This window comes from Halichoerus grypus, chromosome 13 (assembly GCF_964656455.1).
Source record: "Halichoerus grypus chromosome 13, mHalGry1.hap1.1, whole genome shotgun sequence".
Classification (NCBI taxonomy): Eukaryota; Metazoa; Chordata; class Mammalia; order Carnivora; family Phocidae; genus Halichoerus; species Halichoerus grypus.
The window spans coordinates 80557607-80573685 of record NC_135724.1 but is presented as its reverse complement, the minus strand read 5'-3'; the positions used below and the strand labels follow the sequence as shown (position 1 = coordinate 80573685).

General features: G+C 52.6%; 1 protein-coding gene across 1 annotated transcript in view; it reads left to right on the top strand.

Annotated features, from left to right (window-relative positions):
* The window catches only part of SRRM4 (serine/arginine repetitive matrix 4), a 150749-nt gene extending 144016 nt beyond the window's left edge, over positions 1-6733 (top strand). Inside the window, exon 13 of the mRNA XM_036121054.2 lies at positions 264-6733. Within this exon, the coding sequence (XP_035976947.2) occupies positions 264-546 (283 nt within the window). The 3' untranslated portion in view covers positions 547-6733. The remainder of the gene's footprint in view (positions 1-263) is intronic.
* The last annotated feature ends 9346 nt before the right edge of the window (positions 6734-16079 follow it).

The following is a 16079-nucleotide window of genomic DNA, read 5'->3' as shown; positions in this document are numbered from 1 at the left end:
TGGAGGTTCCGAGCCCCAGGCTTGCTTTATTAAAAAGTGAGATCGGTGACTTCTCAAGACCCCAGCACTAGGCTGAGACCATCCCCTGGATGTTCTCGGGACAGCACGAGGAGCGTAGGCGGAGGGTGTCCCCAGGGGCCTGGGAGGTGGAAGTTAGTGCTCTGCCCCACCCCCCGCCGGCAGGCGACGGGAGCCGGCGGGCGCCCCCGGGGCCGGGGTGGGCGGAGTCTGGTCCTCAAGCGCGCTCGGTCTGGTCTCCGCAGTGCCCGGAAACGCCCCATCCCCTACTACCGGCCCAGCCCCTCCTCATCCGGCAGCCTCAGCAGCGCCTCCTCCTGGTACAGCAGCAGCAGCCGCTCGGCCAGCCGCAGCTCTTCCCGCAGCCGCAGCTATTCCCGCAGCCGCAGTCGCAGCCGCAGCCGCAGCCGCAGCCGCAGCCGGACCCGCACAAGCAGCGGCTCCAGCTCGCGCAGCCCCAGCCTGGGCTCCCGGAGCCGGAGCCGGAGCTACAGCTCGGCAGACAGCTACTCCAGCACGAGGCGCTAAGCAAGAGCCCTCCCTTGAGCCCGCTGCCTGCAGGGGGGCCCCTTTCACTCTGCCAGCCTCCCCCCCTCCCCTGCCCACCCTGCCTTCTCCTTGGGGACGGACCTTGCGGGCTCCTGGACCCTGTCCTTCCTGCTCTCCTGGGGAGGAGGAAAAGAGGGTACGGGGCCTTCAGCCTCTATGTCAAACCGCCAGGAGCCTCCACCAGCACCACCCCGGGGCTCGACTCGGGCCTGGGCGTATGGAGAGAACCACCCTCTGTTGGCACAAAAAACCTCAAGGTTCTGTAAGAAGCAACGGGTCCGTGACTCCAACGCTTGGGCCTGGCCAGGAAAACAGAGTTCTGCTCACCCACTGCTCCTAGGATGCATATGGAAGGCTAGCATCACACCTGCCCTCCTTCTCCCCTCATTCGGCCTCCTGAGCGGGTGTGTGAACCCTCGTGGGGTGGGAGGAGACGAGAGGAAACCAAGGGCAGTTAGGCCCGGGAGAGGGGGTCAGGCCTTTCACCGCCCACCCACCCCCGAAACAGGCCAGAGCAAAGGCTAGAAGGCAATCGGAAGGGGGAGAGAAGGGATCTGAGTAGGGATCGTGGAGGTTTCAGTGGGGAGGAAGTGTCAGGAGAGAGAAAATGGGTTCTCTGGTTGTGAGTATAGATGCAAAAGGGCAGGGGTCATTCTACTGCCCCACCCCCCCCACCCCCCGCCATTATCTTGGCGTGGTCAGGAAAAGCAGTCCAGTAGGTTCTAGCAATGGAGAGGCCCCACATGGCTTAGACAGCCTCTTGGCTGTTCACAGGGCCCCTGAACCTCCCTGAGAAAGGACACAGTGGACAGGACAGCTTGGTCCACAGCCCCACAGCCCAGATTTGCCTCAGCTCCCACTAGCTGGCACCAGCTTAATTCCACGAGACCATCTGCTGAACGTCCCCCAGTGCCATGGCCAACTGCCAGTCCCCAGCGCCGGCCAGTCTGGCCTTACCCTCCCGTTGGTGCCTGCCTGCCCCCTCCCCCACCGCCCAGACGGCCACACCCTGGAGCCCACCCAAAGCAGCCGAGCATCGGCTCACCCGCCATCAGCCCCAGCCAACCCCTTTGCCTCTCAGGAATTTTGCCAGGATGGGGCACAGCAGCTCAGGTTTTGGGGGGAAAGACCCAAATCCAGAGAGTGTGAGGGGACAGGGGCTTGGATACTCCATAGCCTGGGATTCTCCTGGCTTCTGAGGCTTCTCTATCAGCTCAAGCCCCACCTTCATCTCTGCCCTCCCCCTGTCTTCCCTCTGCCCAGGGCTGGGCAGCACGGGTAAGCTGATCTCCAACACACAAATACCACCAGTTGCTTCATCCACAGCAGGCACTGAGAACAGGGGTGTGAGGGAGAGGATCCTTAAAATAAACCCTTGGGCATCCCCCTCACCAGCTGACTGGCTTTCCGGAGCCTTGTGGGTGAGTTTCAAGTTTGCGGTAGCAAGGGCAGCAGGACAGAGCATGGAGGGAGACAGTGAGGGGGGACAGTTCCTGGCTCTGGATACTGGGGCCAGCTATGGGGAAGCAGGGACCAAACACTATCCTTCCCCCCTCGCGGAAAACATTGGAACAAAAAATTCCTTTTTCTTGAAAGCAGTGACCTGTTCCCCCCCACCCCCCAATCTTTCCCATTACATCAGCCTGTGGGGCCAGAAACTGCCCTGCAACCACCCACAAGTCCTTCCTCCATCAGGAGAGCCGAAAGCGAGGCGCCCCAGACAGCACTGGACGACCTGGCCTTCCCACGATGCCCTCTGGCCCAGGCCTGGGCCCCACCCGCCCAGACTGACGGATGCCAATACTGTCACCGCAGAAGGCCGGATGGCAGGTGCCTGGGACAGGGGCAGGTGCCCTGGGAGGGCATGTACAGCAACTGTAAATAACCCTCTTCCCTGCCCAGGAACGCAAACTGGGCTCCAGTCTCCCATCATGGAGCCACGGAACCTCATTAGCGGGACAGCAGTGAGCGAGGCCCGAGAGCCTCCCATCAGACTGCCTTCAGACAACTCTAGGGGACCATTTTGCCTGGGGCTCCTAGCAAACCTATTATTTATTTTATTTATTTATGTTTATTTATTTATTTATGTGATGATTTCTCTCTCTCTCTCTCTCTCTCTCTCTCTAGTTGCCATTAGCAGTATTCAACTATTTATTTACATGGAGAGGTGTGTGTATGTGTGTGTGTGTGTATGTGTGTATGTGTGTGTGTGTGTTTCGGGGTGGGGGGGCTTCTAAATTATTTTTGCGCATCTTTTTTCCCTCATGTCTTTGTGGGTGGAATCTGAGAGGTCGGGTGTTGAGTAGGGATGTTGGCTTTGTCCCTGCAGGGGAGACCCACAGAGCTCTAAGTCCAGACATCCTGGAGTTGGCCTGAGAGGGTGGGGGGAGCACTTCAGACCCAAGGTTCGTGGTTACGTCAGTGAGGTTTAGGCTTGCGCCCCAGCTCCCTGCCCACCAGCTGCACTGAGGCATCAGAAAGATGAAGAACAGTCACGAGGCTTGTGAGCTAAGGCCCCGAAATGGTACAGTGGAGTCACAGCTCACGTGGGGGTTGGAGTCTAAAGTTAGCATAACCTAACTAAGGCAAAATTTGCAGAGTCCGAAATCTCGGTGTGAGCGCTTTAGGGAGGCACCTGCTGGGAGACAGCTATACTCTCTGGCCCACCGAGGAGGCTTTGTGCAGTACTTATTGAAGTAGCCGCCTTGGGTTTGGGCGGCCATGGTGGTTGAAGCAATGTCTGGTTTAGCAGTGGGATTGAACTTCGAGGTGACAAGGAGAGAGTATGGCAAGAATTAAGCTGACTGAGGGGAGAGAAGATGCACCTGTGGTCTCTCACCCTTACTCCAGGGCATACGGTAGTGGGCAGGATCCCTCACTAGCTTTTCTGAGCATGCCTGGTTGGTTCCGTGTAAATTATACATGCTTCTGCCTCCCCTGTAGCCCATTTCTCCCCATCCCCTGAGGTTTTTCCAGGCTGCTCTCTTCCTTCTGCAGTAGACACACACTGCTTTCCGGAGCAGTGTCCACCATCCTAAGAGAGATACACAGACTCAAAGCAAAAAGCCTTTTACTGTGATCTTTTGCTTTCCATCAGAGGAGAGCACAAAGCTATTTCAGAAATTAGGGAAAGGGGGGAAAAAAAAAAGACAAGATGAAAGGAGCAGCCAGAGGTTCCCCCAAGAAGGTCATTTCGGGGCCCATCGAGCCAGGATCTAGAGGCCTTTACCAGTCCTGCCTCTGACTAACTGCAGGGTCTTCTTGCTGCTTCCCAGAGAGGGCCCCACCCTTTCCAAAGTCACCATTCACTGCCTTGAAATCGCCAGCTCCTCTGGGTCCAGCTTTGAGTTTGGAGAGATTTCTGCAACATCCCTGGTTGTTTCCCTGGCAATGTGATTTTACCCAGCTCTAACCCCCAGCCAGGGGAAAGTTTGCAAGAAGGCTGCTTAAATGCCTCCTGGGGTGGGGGGTGAGGGAGGGAATCTCTGTCCCTCCCTCTTGCCGGATATGCCTGTCTAATTTCCCTTACATTTCCTTTCTTATGCATCCAAAAATAAAACGCTTGTTGGGGTGCCGGTAACCTTGCTTAACCAGAGCCCCCAGTTCCTGGCATCAGCGTTCCTCTGCCTACTTCGCCCACATTACCTTCTGTTTCCAGGGAATGAGACAAATTGCCTGAAACCTGCGTGTGGTATGCACTTATTTTAAAAGCCAGCATTGGGGGGTGTGGCACGCGGCCCAGCAAACATGCAGCCTTCCTGGATGAATGAACCTGGACAGATCGCTCCATTTCTCCAGGCCAAAAATTACCCCTTTGAGAAGTGGCGGAGTTTCTGAGATATAATCCAGAATGTTGACTGGAGGCCTGGGAAATTGTCCAAAGGCAGGGTGAGTTCACCAGGATTGAGAAGAAAAAGGAAAACAGCCTCAAATCTTTTTAGGAGGTTCTCAATCATTAGAGTAAAACTTAAAGCAATATGTGAATTCCCTTCAGTTAAATTAAGAAAAGCTAACTCCCTCAAAGCCCCCATCCAGGAACATTCTAGTTCCTCGAGGTTCGACTGCCATCCTATCTCTGTTTCTTCCCTTCTTGAAGGAAAGGCAATCTTTCAGAAGCCAAACAACATTTAAGATGTTTGAAAGACACGAGGGTCTTGGTCTCAGAGAGCCCCCATCATCCATGAGCTCAGAACCATCCTCTTTCCCAAAGGCTTTGCTTGAAGAGGGCCAGCGTTCGGTGCTCCCAAAGGTTCCCAAGCACTTTTTTTTTTAAGTCCCACTCCCATCATTTCTTCTGCTGTATTCTTTTCCACGAATATTCAAAATAGTCTCACAAGCATGTGTCTTGCCTTGCTTCACTCTCCAGCTAAATAGAAAAGTTTGATTAAAAAACAAACAGGATTCCTCAAACCGCTCCCTCCTCCGTTAGGCAGCTGCATCCAGCTGAGGAGCTCATGCTAGATCCAGTGTCATCAAGCAATGCTTTATCGCAACCTCTTCCTCCTCACTTCTGCACCAATGACCCAGTGATACGGATGACTTGGCATCTCCCCTCTGTCTGTGGCTGCTGTTTTGGACTTTTTTTTTCTTTATTGAGGGTTTTTTTTGCGGGGGGGGTTGTTTTGCATTGTAAATACCATGATGGGGGGCCCCTCATCAGAACATGGCTTATTTAATAATTTATTGCCTATTTATTGAGTGGTATCGGGAGAGGAGAGGAACCACCTCTTCCCCTGAATTGCTATTGGAAGTCGGTGATCTCCCAGCTCTGGGTGCGGCTGTCCGCAGCAAGGGGCGTGATCACCCAGGTAATGAGTGCTAGAATCACCCAGCAAATTGGAATTGGCAGAAACGGAGTCTTCAGTCATACAAATTAAGCTCAGATGGAACTAAAACACTGGTTATCTCCAGGAAAACCTCATTTTGATGGAAATTAATTGCAGAATAAAATGCCTGTGCACGAACCAACTTCTATTAAAAAGTCACAACCCCTTGAAAGAAAAAAAAGAGAGAGAGAGAGAGAGAAAATTGTAATTCCTTTTCTCTGGCCAAGAAAAGATATGCCTCATCTTCTAACAAGTTGAGCCAAAGAGACTGGAACAACATTTCTTTGTGATTCTCTGGCCTGTGTGTGTGTGTGTCTGGATGAAATGGAGTGGGTCTCGGGCCTCAGTGTTATCATCTGTAAAATGGGGCTTGGCCTAAGTGTTCTTGGCAGGGGAGAGGGCGGGGGTTGCACCTCTGATGCTGTGAGCTCCAAACTGTAAGGTATACGGCCCCTGGTGTCTTCTGCCAACTGTAGGTCGAAGGATGTCTCCTAAGGAAGGAAATAAAAAACCAGGGCATGGACCTCATTTGCAGGGTAAGGTGGTAATAGTTGAGTCCTGCAGTCAAAAATGGGAGGCCTCCAGATGCTGCCACCTGAGTGGTGACTCTTGTAGCCTGGGTCAAAGAAGCCTTCTATATGAGCTTGACCTTCTCTCCAAGCCCAGCCGTTATCAAAGGAGAGACCGAGAAGGCTTCGCTGTTCTCTGGAGTTCACCACTGTTCATCATGTCAGACCACATTTTGTACAGTTGTTCGAACAAGCCAGTGACCTAGGTCATGCTGCCATTTGTCAGATGAGAAAACTGAGGCCCGGGAAGGGGGGGATCTGGTTTGCCGTAACTCCCTTGAGCTCAGACCCTCCTGGCTCCATGCCCCACTCTCTCGGTAGCTCTTTCTCGCCAGGCCCCTGCTGTGAGGACTTTGTGCAGGGTCTTTTCTCTCCCAATTCTCGGCTGCTCCCTCAAGCAGTCATTGGCCAAGGACCTAGCAGCATCCACCCTATCAGCCTGGCAGGCTCGGTGCACCCCAAGGCCATTTCTCCACATCGGGGGGCTAGAATTCCCATCTGGAAAACCCCATGCCGGGGGACCCACCACCAGCCCAGCTCAGCCCGAGCAGCCAGCCTCTGTCTGGAGCATCCACATCAGAGCGGGGAGAAGCTCCTGTGTCCTCCAGCATCCCGGGACCCTGTCCTCTACCCAGTGACACAGCGGCCGTGGCTTGTTTATTTCTGGTGTCCACAGCTAAGCATAACCTTCCTGGGGTTTCCGATTTTTCAGCCTGTACGAAACATGTCTCTCTGTTCTAATAAAAGGTTCCATGGTATGGTGTTCTCAAACGTGGCCCAGCCTCCTCTGTCTACGTGGGGTGCCCAGAAGCGGGGGAGGGGGGGAGGTGCGGCAGGGAGACGGTGTGGGGGGGGCCCGAGAGCCCCTGGGCACGACCTGCTGCTTGCGCACATGGTCGCATTGCTCACCTCCTTTCTTCAGTCTTCAAAACAAGCCTGTAGGCACTTTGGTTTTACATAGACATTCATAGCATCCACGGAATGCCTCGGGGAAACCTTTCTGTAAGCATTTTACGTGCATTATCTTAGTCTTCACCACAACCCTCAGAGGTAGGCATTAGAATCTCCTTCCTCCCAAGAAGGAAACTAAGGCCCTGCAAAGCCCAGTCCCTTGCCCAAGGCCGCGGTGTCAATGATAGGATCCATGCAGGCTGAGTGCAGACCCCAGGCTGTGCACAGCTCTGCTCCGCAGCACTTCAGCTGATGCAGAGAGGATGCAGTTCTCTCTGGTAGGACCGTGTTTCTCCCAGGCCTTCATGGGCAGGAGGAAGTTCGGTGTGTAGGGCACGGATGTGGGAGTCCAAAGACCTGGATTCTAAGATAGACCCTGCCATTACTCGCTATGTAGCGCTGAGCAAGGATGATACCCCGTTGGGGCTTGGTTTTCTCATCTGTAAAATGGAGGCAGCAACAGTTCTCTCCCCGGGCTGCTGTGGGAACTAACTGGAATGTGGCTCTAAAAATACCTGATGCCTGGGAAGCACTCAGTGAATGTTAGCGTGACTACTCTTCCCTCACCCGAGACTCAACTGTGGGAGCGGGGCTCATGGAGACAGCCCTAAGTAGCCAGCTGGGAACAGTGGGGTTCCTGCAAGGCCCTGTGAAGGCCCCCCGGATACGTCCTCAGTGTCCAACTTCAGAGTTTCCTGCCATAGGGAGCAGAGGTTGAAAACACCCACAGGGGCAGGCAGGTGAGGGAAGTGGGCAGCGTTAGGACTGTGGGGACCCAGGGAGTCCAGCACACCACAGCCAGGTAGCTAGCTCAGCTCAGTGTTGCCAGATCTCCCCATTTCTCAAGAGGATGAATTTTTAGGTAAAATGTACTGATTTTTAAAACGTGGGTAACTCATTCTTTTTTTTCAAACATTATGCAAGTCAAAAAAAGTTATACAAACACATGTGGATAACGTAGATCATCCCAGGGCCCAGCCAGCCCTGCCCCCGCCCCCCCATCCCCAGGGCTACAGCCCCTGGCTGTATACCTGTCTAGGTTCTCAGCTAGGAGAGAAAGAGCAAACAAAATAGGTTACCGCTGTCGCATCCCCTTGTATCTTGCCCCTCTGGAAATCTCCCTTAAAAATCATTTGAATGGGACAACCTCCTTGGGGTAAATCCATTGCTATCCACCGGGGCCCACCAACACCACCACACGCACGATTTCTTTCTTCCCCAACAGGCTAGGGTAAGGCCACAACCTGTGTCCCCTTATGAGGCTTCATCAATAAATAATAGTAGTAGTAATAATAAAAATTAACTTTTTATGGATCAGTGATCCCGTGCCAAGCCCTTTTCATGCCTTAACTTACTTCCTTTTCGTAACAGCCCTGTTTAGCCCCATCTGACAGATGAGAAAGTTGAGGGTCACAGAGGGAGGACCACATAGCTAGAGGGTATTTGAATCTCGGTCCGTGGGCTCCAGGACCATTTCTGCTGCACCTCTTTGCCTCTGAAGGTGGGAGCCCCAAAACTCAGAGCTAGCCCTTCATAAGGGCCCCCCCCCCCAGGACTTTTTCTGGAAAATGGGGCTGCCAGGAGGTTGTGAGGCCAGCCGTCCCTCAGTGACTCACGGAAGAGGGCTCTGCCTTTCTACCTCCTGCTCTGGCTCCCAGTTAGGGGAATCAGGTGTTCTTCTGGCTCTTGGTCTGAAGAGGCGCCCCACCCCCTCCCAGCCAGCACAGGGGAAGCTGGCGGCCTTGGGCGATGGCTCTCTTTCAGGACAAGGATGGAGCCGAGGCAGCCTGCGGCCGGCACCCTTACCTTCCGCAGTCCCAGGGACACGCACAGCCTCTCCTCGGGGTGAAGGCAGGCAGGCAAGCAGGGGAGGCAGGAGGACATCAGAAAATTGAGCTTCGCAAGAGGCAGGCGCCGAGAGCCCTGGTTTGCCTTGTGACCTAAGCAAATCGAGCCCCTCTGGGTCCTAGTTATTTCACCTGTGAAAAGAAGTTGGGTCAGGCCAGTGGTTCTTAACGCTGGCTATGCATTAGGGTGAACTGTGACCTTTACAAAGCCAGACACCCTTGAGTCCCCCACCACCATCCCCAATAATAAGGGCTGCTGAGGGTGGGTGCCGGGGGCGGGGTTTTCAAAGGCTTCCTTGGTCATCAGCTACGAAGTCAGGATTGGGAACCACTGAATTACATGACACCATAAATGTGTGCCGCTCGGTGTGAGCGCGTAGGTGGGCTCTTAGCCGCGGCGACGGTAACGACAGCAGGACCAACAACCCTCCACGCCCCCGTAAGACCGATTCCAAGCCCTTGACGTATATTAACCTAAATTACTTACGTTATTTCATCCTTGCAACAGCCTTATGAGGCAGGGACTATTTTTATGCTGATCTTACGGATGCAGAAACTGAGGCACAGACTGGTGGCCCCACTTACACAGCTAATAAGTGGCACAGCTGGACCCCAGGATGCGGGGAGTCCAAAGGGACGCCTAAAGCCTAAAACCACCTCGGAAGGCATCACAGAAAAAAACTGACTCCTTGGCCTGGGAAATGGGCAGAATGCGCCAGGCCATGAAAGGGGGCTCAGGAAAGAGGAGGGAGGACTGGGGATCCCAGGCAGGGGCGACTGCATGTGTACAGGACCAGAGCAATGACTTCCACCTGCCAAAAGTAGGCTCTTGGTCCCCCACCTACCCCGTGCATTCCTTCCATAGTGCTCTACTGTCCGCACCTAGTTTATTTGTTTACTTGTTTATTGCCCGTCTCCAAGAGGACAGAAGCCTTGTCTGCCTCATTCATCCCCCATCCCTGTGTGCCCGGAGGGAGTGCCATGCCTAGCACTGCGTCTGTCAAATGATTAAATCTGCCTGGGGCTGCCAGATCTGCTTCCTTCTAAATCCCACGCATTTTTGAACTGGTTAATTTTTACTTTAAGTTGCAGGTGCGGAGTATGGCTAGGAGAACTATGGCAAAGCAACAGCGTGTCCCACACAGGCACCCTATCTCTCATGCACACATTCTACCCACGAGGAGCTGTGTCCCTCCCTGGGAGTGAGAGAACGCAGCACGGGGATGAGGCAGACAGATGTGAGCACCTACTATTCATCCAGCACTGTGCCAGGCTCGGGGGTATAGTCCCTAGGGTTAGAGACAGGTGTGATCTTTAAAAGGCAGTGGCTTGGGAGTCACTAGACCTGGGTTTGAGCCTGACTGCTGCTTCCTAGCTGTGTGTCTATGTGTAAGCGGCTTAACCTCTCTGAGCCTCCGGTTCCTCATCTTTCCAATGGGGATGCTAAAAATATCAATCTCATAAGGGAGCCACGAAGATATGATACACGTAAAGCACTTAGCCCAACCCCTGACTTAGTATCATTGTTACTGACACAAAAGGGGGTGGGAGTTGGGTAGGTTCAGTTGCCTAGGTAAGATCACAACAAGTTTCTGGGAGGGTTCCAGGTCACCTCGGCAAAGGTCCAATATTCTCTCACCTTTCATCACCTCGAATACCAAATTCTCAAGAGAGGCACTCCCAGCTGCCTCCCTCCATGAGTATCTTCTCCACTCCAAAGAATCTAGAGTCTCCCAAGAACTTGGCAATTTCCCCAGGTATATCTCCACCCTGATATTTCATCAACATTTTCAAGCCAAGTAGTTCTATAGTCCTTTGACAATCTACTCTCAAATCTAAACCCAAAATAAACAACACCAACCACATCATATAGACTTAGGTTGCCAAATGGAAAGGGGTTGGGACAGGTGTACGCACACAAACACACACACGCTCACACACACAGAGAGTTTGGTTTTTTCCCTTCGGTTTCCCTCACCTTGAACCCTATTTCTAGATTCAGAATCCATGGCCTCCCATGCTTGGGCTTCAGAGAGTCTGTGAATCCTTTGAAATCCCAGGCAAAGTTTTTACGTATGAAAATACCAACATGTTGATGCAGAGAAGGACATATTCCCCACTAGTTTTCCAAAGGAGCCCAACTTGAAGCCTTTAGGATGGTTCAGCAAAATCCGTCTATACACTCTCGGGATATGGTAGAGTTTCTAGTTGCCTCCCAACAGCCACTGCCCTTTCATCCATAGTAATAATTTCAACTAGGTTCATTGCCACCCAGAATAAAGACAGCATTTCCCAGCAATCCTTGCAGCTAGGTGTGGCCATGTGACTAATTTTGGCCAATGAGATACAGGCAGAATTTTCCACGGTAGCTTCCAGGTATTTCTATAGAAGTGATTTGTCGTGTGCTTTCCCCCTTGTTCTTCATCCCTTTCTCCTTCCTGCTGGCTGGAATGCAGACATGATGGCCGGAATTCAGGTGGCTCCGTGGTCCATGAGGTGGCTTTGGGAATTGAACCCATACAAACAGAGCAATAAGATGGAAGTGTCTCAGTCTCTGAGGACTTTGTGGAGCAGGGACACCATGCCAGCAACAAGACAGAATGTCTCTGGACTTTAATATTAAGAAGAAATAAATTTCCCTTTTCTTTCAGTCACTGTGATTTTGACTCTCTGTTGCTCACAACTAAAATTAACCCTAACTCATATTCAGGGTGAAACTAAGACAGTCCCCGGAAGGAGATATCTTGTTTACAGCTCTCCTCGTCCATCTCTATGCATCCTCCTCAGCTCCTCCAAACTTCCTCCCCTCCCAGCACAAACCATGAGAACCCTCTCAGGCTAAACCCTCCTAGGAGAGGTCATTCCCAGACCTAAGAAACAAAACAAAACAAACAAAAAACAAAAAAAAACTTTCCAAAGCAGTTGCCTTTGGACACCAACTGGTCGAACCAGCTCCCGCTGGAGAAGGAGGGCCTCAAGATTACAGACTCTCCAGGACTCCCGCCCTCCAAAGATCTGAGCCAGCCCTCTGCCGAAGTGCCTCCAACAGCACCATCTAAATGTCCCAAACTGAGAGGAATAGGTAGCCGGTGCTATAAAGAAAAACCAGCTGACGGAAGAGAACCTGACTGTAGATCAAATGGTTGGAGAAAGTTTCTCTGAGTAGGTGGAATTTAAGTAGAGACACAAATGAAGTGAGAGACCAGTCTTGAGGAGATCTGGGGGGCTGTGCGAAGAGCAGGAGGGAAGTCCTCAGACAGGAACAGTCCGAAGGACAGAAAGGAGACCACAGGACTCAAGCACAGTGAGCAACGGGCGGATGACAGCAGGGAATCAGATCAGAAAGGTAGCCGGGAGCCTTCATGTACTTCATGAAACTTTTCAGTTTCTAAAATTATTTTAATTGTTGATTCGACTATTTGTTTGACAGATGTGAGAACAGAGACTTTTGTCTCATCTCTAGCCCCTAGGCCAGTGCTTTGTACATAAGAACTTAATAAATATGTAATGAATGATAATGAATGGAGTCTCCCCACTCCCCGCATCTGCCCCTCCTCATGTGTTCATTAATTGGCACCACCACCCACCGGCTGCCTACGTCTAAACACTGGGCAGTGCATCTGACGTGCCCTCTCCTCTCCTCCAGGGCAGTCCCTCAGTCAAAATGCTTCTGCTTCTTTAATATATCATGGATTATGTCCACCCTTTCTCTCTCCTCAGCCAACAGCCCAGCCCAAGCCACCATCTTCCCTGGACCCTACTTTGCTGGTCTCCCTGGAGTTTTGTCCCCCAGTGCCCTCTCCACCAGTGGCTGGTGATTTTCCTAGAACTCAGATCTCATCACACCATTCTCCTTCTCCAGACAGCTCAATGGGTACTCAAAGTGCTCAGGACAAAGCCTAACTCCTAAATGAGGTCCACAAGGCCCTACATCATCTGGCCCATGCCCACCTCCCCAACCATTTCCCACCTCACAATCCATGCCAATGGACGACTGTTGTCGTCCCCCTTTTACAGATGACAAGGCAGAGGTTGAGAGAGACTAGGCCACTGACCGAGAGCAGCACAGCTGCTCTGTTCAAGTTCTTACCCACCAGGCTTTACTGTCTTTCTTAAGCTGTAAGTGCTAACACTGTCACTTCTTTAAAGACCTGGTTAGTTGAGATATTATTTCCCTCGATGCAGAATAATTATCCGGGCCCTGAGAGGAGATTTCGGAAGCCATGATAAGCTCAGGAGTAAGTAGAGGGGCCCCTGAGAGCCCTTGGCTGGGGGAGTCCCTCTTTGAAAATAGGTAGAGGGGGGTGGGATGAGCTGACCCCTGACTCCCTTATCCCAGAGACACATGCAGGTAAGAGGCGCCCCTACTGACCCCTGACTCCCTGTCTCCCACTGAGTCCACTGAACCCCAGGCCCCTGGCCCGGCTCTGAGCAGCTTTCACGCTCGTGACACGTAAGGATCTCTCTGGCCAACACAGTGATGGCTTGTCCCAGGCAGCCTCCAGGCTCCCAATGTCAGTGGGTTCCTGGCGTCACCTGTTCTACTGAGAAAGTCTGCAAGGGCTAAAAGAAGTTTCCAGACCCAGTGAGGAGGTAGAGGGAGAGGTGGGCTGGTGACCTGAAGGTCAGCTGTGGTCTGTTGGGTCCCTTTGGGTTCGGAGAGCCCTTGCTCCCCACTAGGCAGCGAAGAGTACAGGCTGAGCCATCAGCACAGATCTGACTCTGTGCCTTTACTTTTCAACATAAAATGGGGTTGGGGGCGTCTGGGTGGCTCAGTCAGTTAAGCATCTGCCTTCGGCTCAGGTCATGATCCCGGGGTCCTGGGATCGAGCCCTGCTGTGCAGGGAGCCTGCTTCTCCCTCTCCTGCTCCCCCTGCTTGAGCTCCCTCTCTCTCTGTCCAATAAATAAATAAATCTTTAAAAAAACATAAAATGGGGTTAACAATATACTACTGCCTCATAGGCTTATCATGAGGATGAAGAGAGGTAAGGTATGCAGGGCATTTGGTAGAGCTTGGCACATAGGGGTCTCAAGTAATGGTGGGAACCATTACTGTTTTGTGCTTTGGGTGGTTGTTATTCACAGAATCACGTGGTGGTAAAGAGCACAGGTTCTGGAGCCAGACTGCCTGGATTTGAGCATCAGCTCTGCTACTGAGTAGCTGGGTGAGCTTCAGCGAGTTCTTTAGCCTCTCTGTGTCTCAATATCGTCATCTGTGAACAGGGATAATCATACTGATCTTAGAGCAAATTGGAGGAGGATTAAATAAATTGATTTATGCAAAATACAACTCTTACAAAATGTTAAATAAGTGTTATTATTATTATTACCTATAGAGGTGGTCAGAGCAAGTGATCCCTGGAAAGAACTTTGGAGATAATAGTAAGAGGAAGCTAGAGCTCAATCAATAAGCATTAGCTGTGTGGGATTGTGAGGGCGCTGACTTGTGTAGGGAGGGAGCATGTGGGTTGTTTATTTTATTTTATTTATTAATCATCTGTTTTTGCACGGGTATTTGTTGGAGGAAAGAGCACTGGGGGGCTGGGCCTGAGATTGAGACACAGCGGCGTTTTAGAAGCCACAAGCTGGTGGTCTTGGGCAAGTTCCTTCCTGTTGAACCTCAGTTTCTTCATCTGTAAGATGGGGATGATGAGAGCATGAACCTCTGGGAGGGGGCTGTTGTGAGGAATAAATAAACAGCACGCTTGGAAATCATTTCACTTGGTCCCTTCTAAGTATCCTGGAAATTGTAGTTGCTATTCTAGTGCTGTTACTGTGTGCAGGGTCTGTCCCACGTGGGCAAGGCGATTCGGACACAGGGTTGCTAACACGACATCATCTGCTCGGCCAAGATCTGCTGAGCTCCTTTAAGGCACCAGGCACCCTTCTAGGCACGGGGGATGATGCTGTGAACAAGACACCCAAGGGTCCTGCCCTCCTGGAGCTGAATGTGCTGGAAATTCCACTAGTGTCGTCTGTTGGGGGTTCTGAGAAAGGGAAGGAAAAAAGACATGAGCATATGCACCCCCCGTTTGCTGGAAGATGTGTTGGGCTCCGGGGGTGTCCACGGAGGGAACTCTGAGACGGGGCTTCCTGGACCTGGAGCCTGAGTGAATGCGGGAGGCCACCAGGATCGGCCCCATGCCCGGAACGAGAGCTCCGGAGCCCTAGAATTGTAGAGAAAACAGTGAGCAAAAATGCGGTCCCGAAAGCCATGCACTTGAGGGAGCCACAGAGGCTCCTCCTTCAGTCCCGATAAGACTCCACCCCACACAGGGTTAGGGCTGGGCCTACAGGTGAAGGGGTGTGAGGCTGGGCAGGGCCGGGTGCTGGAAATACTTAGAGGAGGAGGGAACGTGGGGTCTTGCTGCCGTGCAAGGGAAGAGCACAGAAGTGGGCAGCCAACCAACCGTGTCTTTGTCACTACCTGGGTGACCTCAGGCTGCTGCCGTTCCCTCTGGACCCCTCCCCCCGTTTCCCAACTGCAGAGTGATGTCACCCTCCTCCTGGGCTGTCTGTTCGAGGATGAACGGTGGTCCTTCCCAGGTGAAAGCTCTAAGAGGAAAGCAGCCCAAAGAACACTTGTTCTGGAACCTGGGGCCTACTATTGCCCCCACCCCGCCCCAACAGGCACAGCCATCCCACAGGGGCTTTCCTTCCCGGGGAGAGCCAGCCTGGCGGCCCCTCTCCCTCCCTGGCTCCTCCTGGGCCTGGCCCCATGTTTTCATCTGACTAATGACAGCCCATAGGGTTTACTGACCCCTCTCCAGGTGGCTGGGCCAGCAGGCTGAGCATCTGCCTCCTTCCTCAGCTTCCCAAAACAGAAGGCTGGCCTGACCCAGAAATGTGCTGAGAATCTGGGGGCGGGTGGACAGCATACAGCAAGCATGTGGGAAGATGACTGGATGAGACCCGGGGGCCCCCAAATTCCCCCAAGTGTGGCCCTTGGCAGGTGGCTTCACCCCTCCGAACCACGAGGGTCCAGTGAGGTCATGAATAAAGTGCTGAGCACATGGCCTGGTATACAGTCAGCGCTCAATAAATGTGAGCCATGCCTGTGATTATAAGAGGTAATGCAGCAGAGGGGCCAAGAGCCAGACTGCCTCGGTTCGAATCCCAGCTCTGCCACTTAAGCGGGTGTGTGGACTCGGGTGAGTCACATAATCTCACCGAGCCTCAGTTTTCTCAGCAGTACAGTGGGGATAATGAAAGCCCCTTCCTTGTAGGGTTGTAGGAGGGATTCCGTGAGTTAAGATACATAAATCCAAAGGGCTTAGAACAGAACCCGGCACATGGAAAGTGCTGGATAAATGCTAAT